General features: G+C 34.9%; 1 protein-coding gene and 1 non-coding gene across 4 annotated transcripts in view; one reads left to right on the plus strand and one right to left on the minus strand.

Moving 5' to 3' along the window:
- Tfpi (tissue factor pathway inhibitor) overlaps positions 1-20319 on the plus strand; it is a 65658-nt gene that overhangs the window by 18863 nt on the left and 26476 nt on the right. For all 3 annotated transcript variants that reach the window (XM_070019461.1, XM_070019471.1, XM_070019457.1), the window contains exon 2: positions 14598-14720. In XM_070019461.1, the coding sequence (XP_069875562.1) occupies positions 14600-14720 (121 nt within the window). In that variant the 5' untranslated portion in view covers positions 14598-14599. The remainder of the gene's footprint in view (positions 1-14597; positions 14721-20319) is intronic.
- LOC138835347 (U6atac minor spliceosomal RNA) lies at positions 6561-6686 on the minus strand. The gene has a single exon (XR_011374559.1). It is a non-coding gene; the product is annotated as a U6atac minor spliceosomal RNA (small nuclear RNA).

Here is a 20319-nt window from a genome sequence, read left to right on the forward strand (position 1 = left end):
ATCAAGAAGTATAAATGTATTGTCACAATGATCATAATATAAGTAAACAGACATGGAATTTTCTAGACAACATCAAAATGACTAGGTAATATCCACATCCTGGTACTAATAAAAGACTAAGTCACTAACTGTCTACTGTCTAATGTGCTATAAATCTAATGTTATAATTCCAATTGGTCTTATCCATTCCATGTGAGCTTCTTGCTAGTGTGTCACCGATATATTTTTATTCTCATCAATATCATTACATGTCCTTTGAGTTTTCCTCTTCCAGCTATGAAAACTAATTGACAACATATTTTAGTGCCAGTAGCTATAGGTCATCAGAACATTTGTTTCCCATTGAGATGAATATGGCTTCACCTCCTACCCTGTTTCTCCTACTCTTGGTTCTCAAACCTAACCAATAAAGCTGGCTTTGAGTTTAGCACTGGATTCTTTCCAAATCAGTGCAATTTCTCTAAAAATTTTTACAGCTTCAAAGAAAAAGTAAGGATGGGGGTGAGGAGAAGAAAAAAGGAACAGAGAGAAGAGAAAAGAGAGGCGAAAAGGAAGCTACTAGAGATCCATCCAGAGATATTAGTAGGATTCATTTAATGGCTCTTGTTTTCCATCTCCACTGTAATGCTGTGTCAAGCAAACAAGAATAATCTTGTAGGCAAGGAGAGGCAAGGTACCCTGTAGAAAATGAATTGACACGAATCAGCCAATTCTTGGGAAGGTAACTTTGTGTGGTAAATGTATCATGACTTCTGAACTCGTAGAGATAGAGTGGGACAAATATTAATCTTCATCTGTTGATGAAGTCACTCTATTTCTGAGCCTCAGTTTTCTTCAGACACATATTGTGTTTACTGTAGGCAAAGATTATTGGAGATGAGCCCTGTTAGTCTTTCTAGCACCTTTGTGAAAATCAGATGGCTGCAACTGTATGGGCTTGTTTCTGAGTCCTTTATTTTTCTATATGACTATTTGTATGCCAGTAACATGTTGGTTTTGTTACTATGGGTCTTTAGTGATGTGATACCTCCATTATTGCTCATTTTGCTCATGATTTTTGTGGCTATTCAGAGTCTTTTGCACACGAGTTTTAGAAATACTATTTCTAACTCTGTGAAGACTAATTTAAATTTTGATAGGGATTGCATTGAATCTGTAGATTGCTTTTGATAGGATAATCATTTTCTGTTTTGATTCTGTCAATCCATAAAAATAAGAAATATTTCCATCTTCCTGAGATTTCTTCAGTTTCATTTTTTTGTGTTTTATAGTTTTCCTTAAAAGGTCTTTAACATCCTTAAATTTATCCCCAGGTATTTTTGAGGTCATAATGAATGGGACTTTTTTCTCTGCCTGTTCTTTGATGCTATGTAGGAAAAAAACTACCAATTTTTGTTTACTTCTGTATTTTGATACTTCATTACAAGTGGTTATGAGACCCTTCATCTCTTATGAGAGCAACTTGTTATGATGATGTGAGTCCTCACTCCTAAAAGAGCAGTCAAAATGATTCTATCAGTTACAAGACCCTTAGCAGAGTCCAAATCAGTAAGGATGCTTCATCAATCTGTAAGCTAAATAAAACCTTATTTCTTTTAAAGTCAAATTACATTAGGTATTTTGTTAAGTAATAAAACATAGCAGATACTTCATATAACCAGACAGTTCCATTCCTGGATATATATCCAAGAGTAATGCAAAAATATATCCAAATGAAAATTTATGAACAAATATTTTTAGAATTACTCATAGTATCTAATGAGTGGCAACAGCGCAAACATTCATTAACTGCGTTACAAAAATAATGCTGTGAGTTATCAATATTACAGGCTATTTTCAGCATTAAAAATCTGATAGTACTATTGCATAAGTGAAACTTAAAAACATTATAGAGTGAAAGAAACCAGCAGAAGGGTTACCGTTACACAAGTCAGGTAATGAATACATTTCTTTTTTTAACAATGTCATGCCTTCCCTCACTCTCTCCTAGTTCTGCCCTCCTGTCTCCATCCACAGTTGTAGAGTTCATTTTCAACATAGTACCTAGTGAATACCACTGCATTTCCCTCTGTACATCACCTTTATAATTTTGATTAAAATGCAGAAAAGAAAAAACACAGGAAAATAAAAGGAAGTCAGCAGAAAAGTCCACATATAATTCAACTGCTCTTTTCTAGCAATTGATAGCCAGAGACAATAAGAGACATTGGTTTTCCATGTGTATGGTGATGCGGAAATTGAGGGAGAAAAGAAATGCTAAAGGTCAGGGCTCCCTTATGAGGTAATGAAAATGACACAAAATATTCTAAATGTAAAACACAAGGAATATTCTAAAAACTATATTTCATTATTAAAAATCAAATATAGGGGCTGGGAAGGTGGCTCAGTGGTAGAGCACTTGCCTTGCATGCTCAAGGCCCTGGGTTCGATTCCTCAGCACCACATAAGAAAAAAAAAGCCGGAAGTGGTGCTGTGGCTCAAGTGGTAGAGTGCTAGCCTTAAGCTGAAGAGCTGAGGGACAGTGCCCAGGCCCAGAGTTTAGGCCCCACGACCGGACCCCCCCCCAAAAAAATCAAATATATCAGAATCTATATTTTGTTTATCAAAATAATTTGCATAAAAGTGAAAAGATAAGTTCAACTGAGAAAACATTTAATATATTTTATATGCATATTATATATAAAATATAGCATAATAGAATATATATGTCCCATGTATGCTATATTTACATAGGTATATATAGTGTATATGCATCTTATATATACATAGTATGTTATGTTATATTATATATGCTATATTTATATATATAATATAGTACAATCTATCATGACTATATATGTTATGTATATTTTATATATGTAAGATACATATTTATTTGACAAAGAATTTATCTCTATATATATAAAACACAAAGAATTCCTACAACTGAATAATGATGAAAAGAAAAAATAACATGAAAAGAAAACTAACCAAAAAAATGGATTATGCTGCCAGAAATTGAAAGGGGAACTGGTCCTGGTTTAGTTTCTTTACAAACATGGTACTCAAACATCTTTTGGAGGAGGTCATATCTGACTTGAACTGCAGAAAAGAATTTTTCCAGAACTGCAAAGAGTAATTTCACTATCAAGAATGTTATCAGAATAGGAAACAGTGATTTTAAATGCCAAACCTAGAATGAATTTAATCTCTTCAAGAATCACCAGTTTGCAGTGAATATAAAGGCAAGTGAGTGCAAGAGACTGGGATGATAAATGTGAAGAGCTAGCTGGAAATGACTGTTTCTCTTCTTCCCAGAAATATCTCACATCTCCCACCTCATGTTTCTAATGCCCCTGTGCAGGACTAGTAAAAGTTATCACTTCAATTTGCCCAGAACTGAGTATGTCCCTAATATTCACACCAAGCAATATTTATTTTAACTTAAAAGTTTTATGACAAGCCCAACAGCTCATTCAGAGTATCCTTGAATGCTCTGCTCTTCCTAACCTTTATCTACCTGGTTACTCAACTTAATGAATGTTTAACTCAAAATGTCTCATGTGCCCATTTCCCTTCAGTTTCACTGATAAAACCATGCTCATAATTTCCAGCTGATCCTCTGTGATAGTCTGTTGGTTTTATTTAGATTCTTTAGTTATAATGTAATTTATCTCCACATATCCTGTATTTTTCAGAATAAATACCACATCATGTACATTTGTAAATTTTTCTAGTTCATAAAATCTTCTGGCATTTCACCATGTGAATCACTATTCCTCAAAATGTTCTTGGTTTCAATATGCTAAGGATCCGAGTCTTTGGTATATGCTCAGACCCCTCTTAACTTATGACATTCAACTAATCACTAAAACAGCTATATAATCTACCCTTGTTTACAAAGGAGAAGGCAACAATGCTTGATAAGGAATGTACTCATTATCTTGCCCATGTAATTGTAACCCCCTGTATGGTATTTTCAGAAAGAAAGAAAGAAAGAAAGAAAGAAAGAAAGAAAGAAAGAAAGAAAGAAAGAAAGAAAAGAAAGAAAGAAAGAAAGAAAGAAAGAAAGAAAGAAGAAAGAAAGAAAGAAAGAAAGAAAGGAAAGAAAGAAAGAAAGGAAAGAAGAAAGAAAGAAAGAAAGAAAGAAAGAAAGAAAGAAAGAAAGAAAGAAGGAAGGAAGGAAGGAAGGAAGGAAGGAAAGAAAGAAAGAAAGAAAGAAAGAAAGAAAGGAAAGAAAGAAAGAAAGAAAGAAGAAAGAAAGAAAGAAAGAAAGAAAGAAAGAAAGAAAGAAAGAAAGGAAAGAAAGAAAGGAAAGAAAGAAAGAAAGAAAACACAAATATTCTGATTCAAATTACAATTAAAGAGGCTGAAGAAGAAAATCTGAAGCCAATACCTCAGAAAGAGGTGCCTTTATAAAGAATCAAAGTGAAAGATTAATGATGTTGGCATAAACATCACACTTGAACATTAAAAATCACAGACAAAAATACTTTTAAATATGCTTCAATATTTAAAAATATTAGTTGCATGTGTTAATATTTTGGGGAATAGACTGGATATCTACAGTTAATGAAGTAAAATAAAGCCTAACAATCTTGATTAAACTGTCACAATTTATTGTGATTAGTCACTATAACAAATGGCATTTGAAGATGTCTCAAACAACCCAGGTAGAAAAATGCACCTATGCAGGTTTAATTATTTACAGTACTGTCATGCATGTATCTGCCAACAGAGAAATCACCATTCTACTATATGGAATTCAATACTGGGAAAACTTAAATATATAGTGAAGATTATGTTACTTAATACTTAAAAAGCTGAGAAGAAATGCGTTTTGATAAACTTGAAAATGCTATTATAAGACTTTGGAAAGTAGTATGGAGGTTCCTCAAGAGACTCCACATAGAGTTCCCCTATGACCCAGCAATCCCACTTTTGGACATTTACACAAATGATCACAAACAAGGCTATACTAAAGCTACCAGCACAACTATGTTTATTGCAGCATTTACCATAGGTAAGATATGGAAACCAACCCAGATGCCCCTCAGTAGATGAATGGACCAAGAAAATTGGTATATATACACAATGGAATTCTATGCCTCCATCAGAAAGAATTGACATTGTCCATTGTTAGGAAATGGAAAGACTTGGAAAAAGTTATATTAAGTGAAGTAAGCCAGGCCCAAAGAAACATAGGTAGAAATGTTTTCCCTTATTTGCAATAACTAGTGTATGTCTGAGACAAGCAGAAAAGGTCAGATAAATTGATGTTAGGCAAAATCAACCCCACGATAAGGACTCAAATGTTTTTTTTTTCTTTCTTGCTATTGTTTCTAACATATTTACAAGTTGATTTCTTTGTTGCTTTGTATGTCCCTCCCCCACAGTATAACCCCTGCTTTCACTGTATTTGATGTTGGTATAATTTGTGGAAAGGAAGGGAAAAAACAAATGGTTTAATTAGGGATATAGGTGGACCCCTTGCAACAATGAGATGTACAAGATATTATGTCGAAAAATGAACTTTACAACTTTGGCGTTGGGGGAAGGGGTGGGTGGAAAGACATGGGGTGTGTGGGGTGGGAGATGGGAAGGGATGGGAAGGGGAAACAAAGGAGGAGGCAACAATACTTGATAAGAAATGTGCTCATTACCTTGCTCATGTAATTGTAACCCCTCTGTATGGTATTTTCACAATAAAAAATAAGTAAAAAAAAATAAAATAAATACAGTCTAAATAAAATATCAATCAAATAGAAAGAAAGTGAACATAGCAATAGATGGGGGAAATGTGGTGAATAACTTTAAGGCAGGAAATAAGTTGAAATATCAAGGAAAAATTATAATTTTTAGGAATATCAAGGAAAATATTCTAATGTTCAGTACACTGAACACCTTGTAAACCTAAAATAGCGATTCTCCAAATCTTGTACTTCCAAGCTCACTGGTATAACGATGATGAAAGAACAAAACCAAAGTCCGCTGAAAGAATAACAGCATACTGACAGCTAGCAGAGAATCAAAGTACAGCAATATGAAAACTATTCACACGCTTCTTTGGTGATAAAGGGAAGCTATTTACATTATTGAAATTCAACTTGAAACAAAGAATTCAATTTAAGAATGGAGGAAACATTTGAACAGACACCCATTCAAAGGACAAATGTACTTATCATTATCATTGGAGATCTGAGAACTGAAGCAATAATGAAATACAAGAAGACACCCATTAGGATAACTAAAACCCAACCAGCTGAAACATATGTAAAAGGTAGATGGAATCGCAAAATAGTATGATTGTTTTTAAAAGGAGATGAGTCCACATGGGGCCAGTGGCTGCATTCTAGCTAATTTAGGAGGTTGAGATCTGAGGATGGTGGTTCAAAGCCAGGCCAAGCAGGAAAGCCTGTGAAAGTCTTTTTGTTTTGTTTTGTTTTTTATTGTGAAAATACTGTACAGAGGGGTTACAATTACATGAGCAAGATATCGAGGAGTACATTTCTTATCAAGCATTGTTGCCTCCCCCTGACCCCCCTCCCCCCTCCCCCGCCGAAGTTCTAAAGTTCGTTTTTGAAAAACGATGGTTAGATGCCGCAAAGTAGGTGGCAATGCCTTAACCGTATACATGTTGTCAGGCCCAAGGGCCTCTTCCATCCTTGTCCAGGGGCGTGCTAACCTTCTCTCCTTTCATACAACACAAGAAAGCTAAAAAGTGAGCCATGGCTCTTATAATAAGGGCACTAACATTGAGGGAAAAAATCTAAAAGACTGCCTAGGCCCTGAGTTCAAGCATCAGTACTCACACACACACACACACACAACACACACACAGAATAATTCCTTATGAAAGTAGACAGTCTTAATATGTGAAATAGCAATCATTCTCCTAGTGGTTAATCCACACAAAAGAATTGTTTTCTGTAATACAACAATAAGAATGTGCTATTAAGCCATAAAGAGACATGTAGAGAAAATTCAAATGCACATTGCTAATTTCAGATTACATATTGTTAAATTGTCCTTTGTTGTCATATGAACTCAACATGAACTCTACTCTCTTAAACCTTTAAGTGCTGTGTTCTGAATAATAAGCACTAGGCTTTGCAACAGATCTCTAGAAGTTATTCAGCTAGCATAAGGAAACTCTATGGGCATTGACCAACTTCCCTTTTCTTCTACTATTCCAGTTCCCACGACTAAGCAACTACTATTGTACTCTGCTTCTCTGAGTTTTCCATTATACATAATCCCTGAGAATGTGAAAATTTTGGGAAAAAAACTAACTGAAAAATTTCTTAATGTAGACCTGCAATCATTTCTTGAATATTAGAAAAGAAGCCTATATATAAAAATAAAAATAAAAACAATCAGCAAAGGAGAAGGCAGTTATGGAATGTGAAAAATGATACTCTGTCTTTATATTGATTTTTCAAATGACTTAATGGAATTACAATTCACATTTCATAACATCTAAAACTTAAAATATGCAAGTTAATGACTGTTGTACTGTAATCACAGTTAAAAAATTATTATTCAATTTGAGAACAATTTTAATTTTTTATTGTGAAAATACTGTACAGAGGGGTTACAATTACCTGGGCAAGATAATGAGTACATTTCTTATCAAGCATTGTAGCCTCCTCCTTTGTTTCCCCTTCCCATCCCTTCCCATCCTCCCCCCACCCCCCAGAACAATTTTTATAATTAAAAATTCAGATGAATTAACATTTTCTTAATAATCTCTCTGTCTCTATAGATTTTGCACATTTCATACAAATGGAATAATATTTGGTCCTTCAAAAATAGTATCTTTTATTAACATAGTTCTTTCAAGATTCACCCATATGTAATATTACCAATATTTAATGAATGTCTTTGATTTTACTTACATATTATCACATGGTCATTTGTATCATTTTGGGACTAAAATAATATTGCATTAGCACATATGTGAATATCTTATGTACATACATTTTCTTTCTACTTATGAATCTTTGTGGGAGTTGAATCTTTGCCCATGCTTATTGTCTGATATTTTAATTACAGCCATCAAACACTTGTGTGAAGTGCTTTCTTACAGTTTGGATTTCCCTTCCCTGTTGACTAGTGATATCCAGCATCTTTTAATTCTTGCTATTCATCTGAATGTCTTTTTAGGGAAATGTCTCAGTGTATGCTTTACCTACTTTTTAATGATTATCATTTTATCATGAGTTGGAATAGTTCTTCATAGATAGTCATTCCTTCATAGATAGTCATTCCTTTGGAAGATTCTATAGTCCCTAATGACACCAAAATCTGAAGATTCTCAGATATTTTATATCAAATGGTAGATAGTTTTCATATTACTCCCTATATTGCCTCATATGGCTTGAACAATATCCACATTACCTATAATGCCTAACATAATACAAATGTAATATAAACAGTTACAATGTATTATCTCTGATGACAAGAAATAAATTCTATACATGTTCAATGCATATACTTTTATTCTGAATACTTTATATCCATAGTTGAATTTTCAGATGTAGAGGGTCAAATACATTGTAAGTCCTTAAGTCCTTTATCAAATATAGACCTCTGAAAATATTTTCTTTCATTCTGGAGATACTTTTTACTTTCTTGACAGATTACTTTAGGATGTTTCTAATCCTGATTGAATTGAATTGAGCCTGACTGTTGCCTGTACTTTTGATATCATGTATAAGAGGCTTTGCCTAACAAAATATCAGAAAGATCTATCCCTAGGCTCATATGATTTAATCATATGACAAACTTTAGACCTCACATTTAAGTTGATGATCTATACACAAGGGAAGGGTCCAGTTTCATTCTATGCACATGGAAATCCAGATTTCCCACAATTATTTGTTGAAAAGATCATTCTTTTCCTACTGAGAGCTCCTGGCAACTTGTAAAAATCAGGTGAACTCACAGGTATTAATTGTACAATTAATGCTTTTGGGTAGCAAATATGGTTACTGCTGAGTTTTGATGTCTTCAAGAACATGTAATAGACATAGTCTATGTGGTCCTGTATCATATATATCATCCTTCATTTGTTTGATGGTTAGCATCCAGATCACATCACAGGTCTTAGTTATGTACTCATGTGTGCAGTACATCTTCTAGGTTCACTGATACTAACCCTAGTGATCAAAGCCTAAATTTTTTATACCACTCAAACTCTATTGACACTACCTTAAGCAAAGATGTTTAGAGTCTGGTTCATGAACTCTTGTCCATATTTCTTTGGTTGAGGCAGCGTATCATGGCAAGGTTGTACAACAGAGCAAACCAATATACTTCATTGTCATAGAGCAAATCAGCAAGAACAAAGAATCTCTATGAGAAGGGATCAAGTTTCAAAATAATGAATATCTTCATATCACTCAAGAGCTCCAAATCAGAGGCAATTAACAATGGGCAAACGAAATCAAACACATTTCTCTGAAAGGAAAATTCAGATGGCTGGAAAACATGTCAAAGCATGCTCAAAAATATTAAGCATTTTGGAAAGTAAAATTAAAAGAACAAAGACACAGTACCTCACACTTCTTAGGCTGGTTATTTCAAAAACATCAAACAGTGTTGTGGTGTAATTATACCTCTGATATTTGTTGGAAGAAATATGAAAAACAGAATGGAGGTTACTCAAAAAATTTGCGTTCCCTTCTCTGTGTATATACCATAAACAATTGAAATCAAAATCTTGAAAAGATTTCTACATTCTCATTTTCATAGCATCATTGTTCCCAACAGTTCAAAATATGAAAACAATCCAAGTATCAATATATGAATTGATAAAAATATGTTATACCCATATAATGGAAAACTATTCAGCCTGATAAAGGAATCTTGCCATTACAAAAGTATGAAATATGAAGACATTTTTCTCAATGAAATAAGCCAATCAGATAAAAAAGATAATGTACCCTTATACATAGTGCAATATAGTCATATATTTCTTTAATCTGTTAAAGAGAAGGCCTAAAAGAAATGACAGCCAAGCAAACAAAAAAAAAGGAAACTACAAAATCCAACTTGCTTTGCTCAATTTACATAGATTGCTTGGTATAAAACCAAGACATCTAAGCAGTATCGAGGTTCCTCAAAAGACTCCACATAGAGCTCCCCTATGACCTAGATCCCACTTTGGGGCATTTACCCAAATGATCACAAACAAGACCATACTAAAGCTCCCAGAACAACTATGTTTATTGCAGCATTATTTACCGTAGCTAAGATAAGGAACCAGCCCAGATGTCCCTCAGTAGATGAATTGATCAAGAAAATGTGGCGTGTGAGTGTGTGTGTGTGTGTGTGTGTGTTTGTGTGTGTAATGGAATTCTATGCCTCCATCAGAAAGGATGACATCGCTCCATTAGTTAGGAAATGGGAAGACTTGGGAAAAGTTTTATTAAATGAAGTAAGCCAGGCCCAAAGAAACATAGGTCCCATGGTTTCCCTTATTTGCAATAACTAGTATATGTCTGGGGCAAGCAGAAAATGTCAAAAGCTATGTACATATGACCAGATAAGATGAAGTTAAGTGAAATGAACCCCAAGATAGGGACACAAGTGGTTTTTTTCTTTCTTGCTATTGTTTCTCATGTATTTATAATGTACCATGTGTTTTTTGTTGTTGTTGTTGTTGCTTTTTATGTTCCTCCCCCATGATATAACCCCTGTTTTCACTGTATTTATGTTGTTCTAATTTGGGGAGGGGAAGGGGGAAAATATTTAAATAGGGATACAGGCTGACCGATTTTAACAATGAGATGTACAAGACACTATGTTGAAAAATGAACTTTACAATTTAGGCAGGTTGGTGGGGGAGTGTAATTGTGGAGGTGGGAGGAAGGGATGGTAGGGGAAAAACAAAGGAGGAGGCAACAATGCTTGATAGGAAATGTACTCATTACCTAGGTCATGTAACTGCAACCACTCTGTACAATATTTTTACAATAAAAAATTATAAAAAAACATAATCAAGAAAACATTGACTACTTTAATAAATGTAGCAGATGAGAAAGAACTTTAACATGCATATTTCTGACCTCAAAGACAGCAAACATAATGCCTCAAACTCTATGTGGTCTGTACATGGTGATTTCCTTCCCAAGACTAGAGTATGGGACTGAGAGGGACTAACTTTCCAGAGCAAGAAACATAACTGCAAGCTCAGAGACGTTATCACAATCAGCATCAGCAGTCAGTTACTCCTTCTTCTGGTTATGATGCAATAAAAATATTTTACCTCTGTGATCTTAGCCTGCAAAATGCATAGCTCTGATTAAAACAAATTCAGGCAAATTCCAATAAAGAGGATTTCAGTATGAATTGGAAATGATTCATTTTTTAAAAGTTACAATCATGGCTGAAAAAAATCCTAGGATAAATTCTGAGGCCACCAAGTTTTGGCTTTAGGATTATCCAGTGTTTTGAACATTCTCTAAGAATCCCTATATTGTTCAAATTAATTCAGTTGTCCCAAAAAAAAATAAAAGTCAATAGTAGGTCAAAAGAAAAAAAATGCTGCTGATATCCCAAACTTGAAACCAGATGGCAGTAGAGTATTAAGATTTGCTGGGAAATGTGGAGTAAAAGTCAGTAATGAAAGAAAAGCACTGGTCCAAGGTTCATTGTGAAATACTAAAACTGTCGACTGTCAGTGTGACTATGCGTGCTGGAAATGACATCAACACTCAGCAATTGGAGGAGATTACACAAAATATAACAACTGCCATGAGCTGATTATAGATGAAATAATGCACTTTCAAAAATAAATTTTACCTCTATTTGGTATTCTCACAATAAAAAAATAAATTTTAGTAACAATGGATACGGACTTTGAAAACTTGCAGAGGAAACAGGGTTTACAGAATGTGCCACGTACTGATTTTTTTCAACAAAAGCATTGCCTATCAGAAGCCTATTTAGACATGACTAAAAAAAAGCAAGTCTAAGTATGAATCAGATCTAGTCTTAGACATCCAGAACCCATGAAGTTGTTGTACCATTTGTAAAAAACTAACTTCAAGCTGGGCACTGGTGTGGCTTACTCCTTTAACCAGGAGGCCAAGATCTGAGGATCATGGTTTGAACCCAGCCTGGGCAGAAAAGTTTGTGAGACTGTTATCTCCAATTAACCACCAGAAAGCCAGAAGTGTCACTGTGGCTCTAAGTGGTAAAGTAATGTTAGCCTTGAGTGAAATATCTCAGGGACAGGACCCAGGTTCTGAATTCTAACCCCATGACTGACAGAATCAAACAAACAAACAAAAAATTCATGTATTTTTCCTGGGAAATCCCACTGGGAGCCAGATGATCAAGAATCATTGCTGTTAAAAGTAAGTGCCTTCCTTCCACCATCTCACCCAACTCTGCTTGACTTTTGTCTAAATGCAAAAGGTTAAAAGAAGAAATCAGTATCCTATTAATTTCACGATAAAAAGTTTCATTTCAGCTATAGCTATGTGAAAGTATTTTCCTATATTTACTCTTTGCAATCATAATCCCCAAAACAAAAACTCAAAATTTCTTTATACATCAAAAGATGCTATAGTTGGTGAAAATTATTTTTAATTGTACATTTTAAAATCATTTTATCTATGTTCCATTTACATAGAAGAATACCCTTCCCTTTGTCTGAAAGAAACTACTTCTTCCTTCTGGGAACTACATTTACCAGTGTTACATCCCCAAAATGATACGATTCCCATAAGATGTTTCATGTTATTGCCTGATGGGATTAAGATCCACTAAATCTAGCATAGGATCCTTTATATAAATGCATGCGTCTCACACTGCTGTATTTCACATAGTTCAAAGAGTGATACTCTGTTTCCAACTCAAAACTAGCAGTGTTATTCTCAAATTGTTTGAGTTTGGTAGGAATGAGAGAGCCCTCAGCTTGATGGAAGAATGTTTGCATTCTGAGAAGTGACCATATTTCCTTCTAGGAAGAGAGGGAAGGTGGGAGAAAGAGGGGAGTGGGAGAGAAGAGACTGAAAGGGAGAAAGAGAGACAAAGACTGAGACACAGAAAGACAGAGAAGAGGAGAGAGAGAGAGAGAGAGAGAGAGAGAGAGAGAGAGAGAGTTTTATAAGGAGAACAGTGATATACAGGACTCCTGGTGGTTTTCAGTTTCCAGGAATAGTTGTTTCTGCCCTTCCAGTCCTAGAAAATTGGTTAATAACTGTTTGGATTAAATGTTTCCAAGCTGGCTTCAGATTCAGGCACCCAAAGAAAAAATTGCACTCCACTTTAGGCTGACACAGCCTGAACCTTGCTCCTCATGATACTCGAAGCATAACAGTGCTAGATTTATTATAGAATCCAATGGAAGTAAAAGGCAAATAAGACAAAACTTAGAAGTTTTGTAGAAAGATTCTTCAAAATTATGTACATATATATGCATATGTATTTTCGTGGGTTCACATAGTATATAGCACAATTTACAAAGTATACAACTACTGATTAAATACCATGTGTTACTATTCTCAAGGTGTCCTGAGAAAATACGCATCTCACTAGTAGGTTTAATGAAACTAAAACAAAGTGGAATGTACTACTTTGTCCTGAGTTTTTACATACATGTTAATTTGTGCACATTGTGCACATTGTATCTGGGGATGAGTATCTGTTGCCCTACTGAATTCACACAATACCTGCAATTGTATTTATTGAATGGCCCTTGCTTTCTTCCTTTCTCCAGACAACTAGTGGATGGGCAAGGGCTGCCTAAACATTAGACATTTCCTCTCATCTTTGGATCCAAAGGAGAGATCATCTTTTTTCTTTTTTAATAATACATTGTATTTTTTTAAATTTCCTCCCCTACTTTAGCTATGACCCTTTAAATCATTTTGAAACAGGAAATGGCTCTATCTCCTCCTGAAATCTGTTTCCTTTTGAGTGGAAAAATGTGGTTCATCAGTCACAGTCACTTTCCTGTGGGGCATGATGACTCTGGAGGGTGGGGAAGCATGGCCTGGGGAAGGGGGTGCCTGCAATGGCAGATATTTCTTTTGCCTGCTGGTTTTTCTGTCTCCAATCTCATTGAAAACCTGGTGAGGAAATTCATTGTAACACATGATCAAAGGGAAAACAAAGTTGGAATTTCTGCAAATGTGTTTCCCTATTGGAAGAGGGATCCAATGAAAGAACAAAAGAAATCAGAAATAGATTTTTTTGTTGTTAAGAAGGTAATAAAAGTGCAATAATTTTTTTAGTATTGTTAGTCCAGACTAGGCAAGAATAGTGATATGGACAATGTAATTGTACAAGAAATTAGATCTCAGTACACACTTATCCATCTGGGTCTATATTTAATACCATGTCTCAATGAGACCTATTAGTTTGTGTCCTCAATGTTGAAATATATGCACTTACATATAATTAAAAATACATGCACCTAATCTGCGCTTGTCAATTATTTTGAATGCTAATACATGTTATAAGTAGGAATTGTACATGATGTGGAGAGAGATTAAAATGTCTTAGGAATTTGTGTTGGGGAGTATTTGTAAGTTCTACCAAGTCTAGAGATAGGTCGCAGCAACACTTTTGCTTATTGGGTGTGTTTTGGTTCTACATTTCAGAAATGACTCACAAAATGAAGAAAGAACACATGTTTTGGACCGCTATATGTCTGCTACTCAGTCTTGCTCCTGGAACTCTGAATGAAAATCCTGAGGAGGATGAAGAATATACCAGTGTCACAGGTAAATGTTAGAAGCTTCTGCATTTTTAGGTAATCAAGGTTGTTGATTTTAATATAAGTACAGCTATATATTTTGATTGTGTCAGAAAAAATATTTTTTAATTTAGGATTTTTTTGGGGGGGGGGTCCGGTTGTGGGCCTGAACTCTGGGCCTGGGCGCTGTCCCTCAGCTCTTCAGCTCAAGGCTAGCGCTCTACCACTTGAGCCACAGCGCCACCTCCAGGAAGCTTTTTTTCTTTTTGCTTATATGGTGCTGAGGACTCGAACCCAGGACCTCAGGCTTGCAAGGCAAGCACTCTACCACTGAGCAACCTTCCCAGCCCCAGAAAAAATATTTTTTATCAAAATAGCCTTTTTCCCCTTAGTAATTTTTTTAAATATAGTCATCTTTAGCCTCCATCCACAATCAATTTACTTTTAAAAGAAATACTTCTTCAAGTCTCTAGCACGAGCCCAGGACGATTTAGATTCTCCTTTACCTGCTTCAGAATGATGAAATTACAGGTGTACATTACCACCATATCCATCTAGAACTTCAGTCTTCATGTAGCCTTGAAGATATCTGGACTGACTTCCATTCATACTCTTAGCTACTTTTATTTTTTGTTTTTGTTTTAAGTTAATCTTGCACCATCAAGTTCCCATATCTACTAAATTTAATTTTGGAAGAACAATTTGTCACATTATGCTGAGACCTTACCATCATTATATAGAAATATGTATGTTTTCTGAAATAGAATACTATCATTGATAATATAATTATATTATAAATATATATGATAGACCCAAGTTGTTTGGCATTACTAGATGTTGAACTCACACTAGACAAGTGTGCTACCCTTTGAACTATACCCCTTAGCCTTTTATACTTTATTTTTTAGGTAGGATCTTGTGCTTTTTATCTAGGCTAGCCTCAGACTACAATTGTCCCACCAATGTCTGCCATAGCTGGGACTGTAGGCATGAAGCACCACCTGACGATTTGTTTTATTAGTCTAGGACCTGACTAGTTTTTATGCCTGGGTTGACTTTTAAATGCAGTCCCTGTATCTCAGCCTCCCAAGTAGCTGGGATTACAAGTATGAGCCAGGGTGGATGGCCCAAATGGTAAACTTAAAAACTCAAATCACTGGGGAGGATGCTACAAAATAAGTTTCTTGATAAGAAAAACATGACAATATAAACAATATTGGTAAGATTAAAAAAATTTGGGGGGCTATGAAAGAAAATTAGCAGGGAATGTTTAGGGAAAGGTATATCACTTTCATGAGACAGAATCAGACATGAACAAGTTTATAGGTTCATTTATGTCTGATTCTAAATCAGTGGTTTTCCCTTCCAGAACTTTTTTTAACTTTTTTTTTTTTGGTGCCCATCCTAAGGCTGTGAACTGAGGGCCTAGGCACTGTCCCTGAACTTTTTGCTTGTTTGTGTGTTTGTTCAAGGTTAGTACTCTACCACTTGAGCCACAGCTGCACTTCTGGCCTTTTAGTAGTTAATTGAAGGTATGAGTCTCACAGACTTTCCGGCCTAGGCTGAATTTGAACCACAGTCCCCAGATCTCAGCCTCCTGAGAAGCAAGAGTTACAGATGTGAGCTACCAGCACTAATCTTATCTCCCTGAACCTTTTGAAATCAGGAGTTATTGAATTTCTCCAACTCTGATCATCTTACTATGTAAACTAGGGATGTAAATAAATATAGTATGTAAACTAGGGATGTAAATAAATACCTTCATCGGAGTGTTACACGCACAGTTTCTAGTAATTTTTTGTGTGGTTGTTCAAAGGCAAAGGAACCTGTTTGTATCTTCCTTTCCAGAGAAAATCAGATCTTTAGTGAGAGAGACCATCATCATCCTCATGGGACTCAATTTTCTGGGAGCCCTAGATCATAGGCAAGATTGATTTTGTAGCAATTGAGGTATGTCATAAGATCAGGCACCAAATAGTAAATGGAGCCTTGTATCTGTCATCTCATCAGGAAAGCTAAGATTATAATCCCATACCAGGAGACTCAAAATATGTAGAATCAATTACAGAAATGATTAAATATGAGACATCACTCTATCTGGCTGAATTAGATTAAATTCATATGATATGGTCCTGTGACCTTCTGATTCATGCCATCATCTTTACTTTTATTGCTATTTGCTTCAAGTTTCAAATTCATGTCTCAGGAAAGTAACTCTGGACCTGCTTGGCCGGGGGAGCCCTTATACAAGCCTCCGTCTCCTGAATGTTTATGTCAGCTAGTCTTAAGGAGTCCCACTCCCTGATCATCAGATTTTCAGGGACAGCATGGGACCGACAGATCCATGGAAAACATGCAACTGTTAACAGTGAAATGCTTATCAAGTAGAAAATGAAAAGACAGGCTAGGTTCCCTGGTGTTTGCCTGGGGTGGTATGGTACCTCGGTATCCAGCGTCCCACTACACAACCACTTCCCCCTCATGATGGGATACTATTCCCTGGTGTGAGGCATACAAAGAATACTTCCAAATTGAATTTGTATGAGAAACACGTTAAGCCAAGTGCAGTGGCTCACACCTGTAATTCAAACTACTTGGTCAGCAGAGACAGGAGGATTTTGTTTTGAGCCACCAGTTTGACTACACAAAGTAACTAACACCCAATCTCAAAGATTAAGCTGGTGATGATTCACTTCTGTGATCTCAGCTAATACAGGAGGCAGAGCTAAAAGGATTGTGGTTTAAGGCAGAACAAGACAATAGTTCACTAGTATGTCTGAAGAATTATTGAAGTGAAAGGTCTGGCAAAATGGTTCAAGTGGTGGAGTGATTTCCCAGCAAAAATATACCAAAAGAAAGACAGAAAGGGAGGGAAGGAGGGAGGGTGGGAGGGAGGGAGGAAGGGAGGGAGGCAGGGAGGAAAGAAGGAGAGAGGAAGGAGAGAAAGAGAGGAGAAGGGAAGGAAAACCAAAGGAAAGGAAAGGAAAGGAAAGGAAAGGAAAGGAAAGGAAAGGAAAGGAAAGGAAAGGAAAGGAAAGGAAAGGAAAGGAAAGGAAAGGAAAGGAAAGGGAAAGGAAAGAAGATTAAAATGTGAATGACTATTTTTTAAAACTGTTAACATGAAATTTCCCTATTTTTCATCATTGAAACTATATTTAGCATTACAAATTCATTTTAAAAATGTCTTGAGGGAAAATTACATAATTAAATCTATGTGCCTTATCCAATGTCATTTTAAGGATCTTTAATTTCAAGGCTTGTGACAAGCACTCTTATTTAGAATTTACAATAAAGTTGTTCCTTAATCATTTGAACAGCTATGAATTAAGTCTATCAAATAAGTCTATCAATTAAGGGCACAAATTTGAAACATTTAGTTAAATCTGTAATGCTATTCTACAAATTATAGAGATGAAACCTGTCTTACAAAGATGCTGTGATCATTAGATGATACAATTACAAAAGGTCTGAGTACAATAATTACTGAGTAAAATTAGTTATTATTATTATTATTATTACTGGAACTACACCAACTGATTACTACCTTTCCTTTTCTGGTGTGCTCTCACCCCCCTGTGGCAAAATTGCTAAATGACAGGCTGAACTTTACTTGCCCAACAGAGAAAATGGACGACAAACAGTATGACTATTAAAATTATATAAATCAAGAGTGGAAACATAGAGCAACCAGCACTGATAAATATAAATTTAAATTGATTTATAATATAAATATAAATTGATTTATATCTGTGCAATTCAGGTGTAGTTTATGATTTTCAGGTGTAGATCTTGCCACAAAAAGTGCCAACTGGAATAATAAATAGTTTTGTGCTTTAATCAAATTAATTTACTAATTAGGACTATGATTTTTTTCTGATACACATTCCTTCCTTATTAAAACAAATGACTCATTTACTATTTCCTGATGGTTTTTTCTCCATGATTATATTATATATAATTATTTATTATGATTTCCTGTAAGGGCAACAGGCATCTCTGTGCAAATGGTTTATCGTTGGAAAATTGTAAATGTCACAATTTTGGAATCCCTGGGTCATTTCTTGAAATTATTTGAGCAAACACTGAGGCCTGATTTTTATGAATATGTTGAACTGTTACCAGTTTCCAAAAATGTGTCTAGAGCATAGAAACTCATGGTGTAAATTTTTTATAGTCTATACCTCAGAGTGAGATACACCATATAGGGGCTTTTAGCAAAATTCTTGGTTCTCACAGCTCAAAATATCAATTTTGTAACAATGAGATATACAAGACACTATGATTGAAAAATGAACTTTACAATTTACGGGGGAAAAGAGTGTAGTTGTGGAGATGGGAGGGAAGGGATGGTAGGGGAAAAACAAAGGAGGAGGCAACAATGCTTGATAAGAAATGTACTCATTACCTTGTCCATGTAATTGTAACCCCTCTGTATGGTATTTTCACAATAAAAATATCAATTATGGCATTCCAACATTTTAAATATAGAGAATGTGAGCAAATTTACAATTGCTTGCAAAAAAAATGCCATTCGGGAGAAGCTTTCAAGTATTTGTGTATGTAATTTAAGAGAAGTAAAACCTTTCAAGGAAAGCATTTAGGATGATATTTAAGGTGATATTTTAATTCAGTCAATTTGTATCAAAAACACAATATACCTTCAAGACCTATTTATTAACTGACTCTGTTATTTCACATACATCTAATATTAGAGAAAAGAAATGACATTTAAACATGTCCATATTACTACAAATAAGCATATATTGACAATATTATTTACACGTATATTATAGATATTGATGGAATTCAAGAAAGCTATGCTATTGGTAAAAACAAAAATAATAGTATGGAAGGCTATAACACAAGCATGAATGTTATGTTTCTTCAACTGAATATAACCTAAGGAAGAGTTGGAAACATGCAAATGTGTAGATGCATATAATTCCGCTTCAGCTAAAATACTTACCAATCTTGTAGCTCCCCAATTTACCAGTTCATGACAGCTGTTTTGGGTGCTGAAGGCTTCCCCATACATCAATGATTCTTTGTCGTAAGTTAATTTTACCTCATCAAATTTGGAGTCTGTAAAGCAGATGTTAGCATAGGGGCAGCCTCAGACCACCATCTTTCTATGCCTTCTGTGAATGTATGTAGGATCATAAATATGTATATTTATATTATATTACTATCTGACTTGTTGGGTAACATAGAGTCTCCCTAATTTTTTTTCTTGTCCAGGTTGGCCTCAAACTTGATCAAAGCCATTCTTACCTCCCAAGTAGTTAGTAATACCAATGTGTGTCAGCATTCCAGGCTCAGTTTATTTCAGCTGAGAATATTAGTCAGGTTAGTTGTTAAATAAATCAAAACACTGAGATAGTATATCATACATTAAACTTGAATTCTTAAAAATTAAAAATTGCACTTGTAGCTGAAATAAAATTGACATGTTCAAAAACAATTACAATCAGGTATATCAAATAGCATCAAAATGTATGCATAGAAGTTATATTTAGCCCTTTCTGAGACTACTACTAATGATTATTTTATAACTCATAAAAATAGTGACATTTTAATTGTTTCTTAGTTATTAGTACTGAAATATATCTAGCTATCTATTCTTAATA

Source organism: Dipodomys merriami, unplaced genomic scaffold (genome assembly GCF_024711535.1).
Source record: "Dipodomys merriami isolate MVZ:Mamm:240054 unplaced genomic scaffold, mDipMer1.0.p SCAF_1, whole genome shotgun sequence".
NCBI lineage: Eukaryota > Metazoa > Chordata > Mammalia > Rodentia > Heteromyidae > Dipodomys > Dipodomys merriami.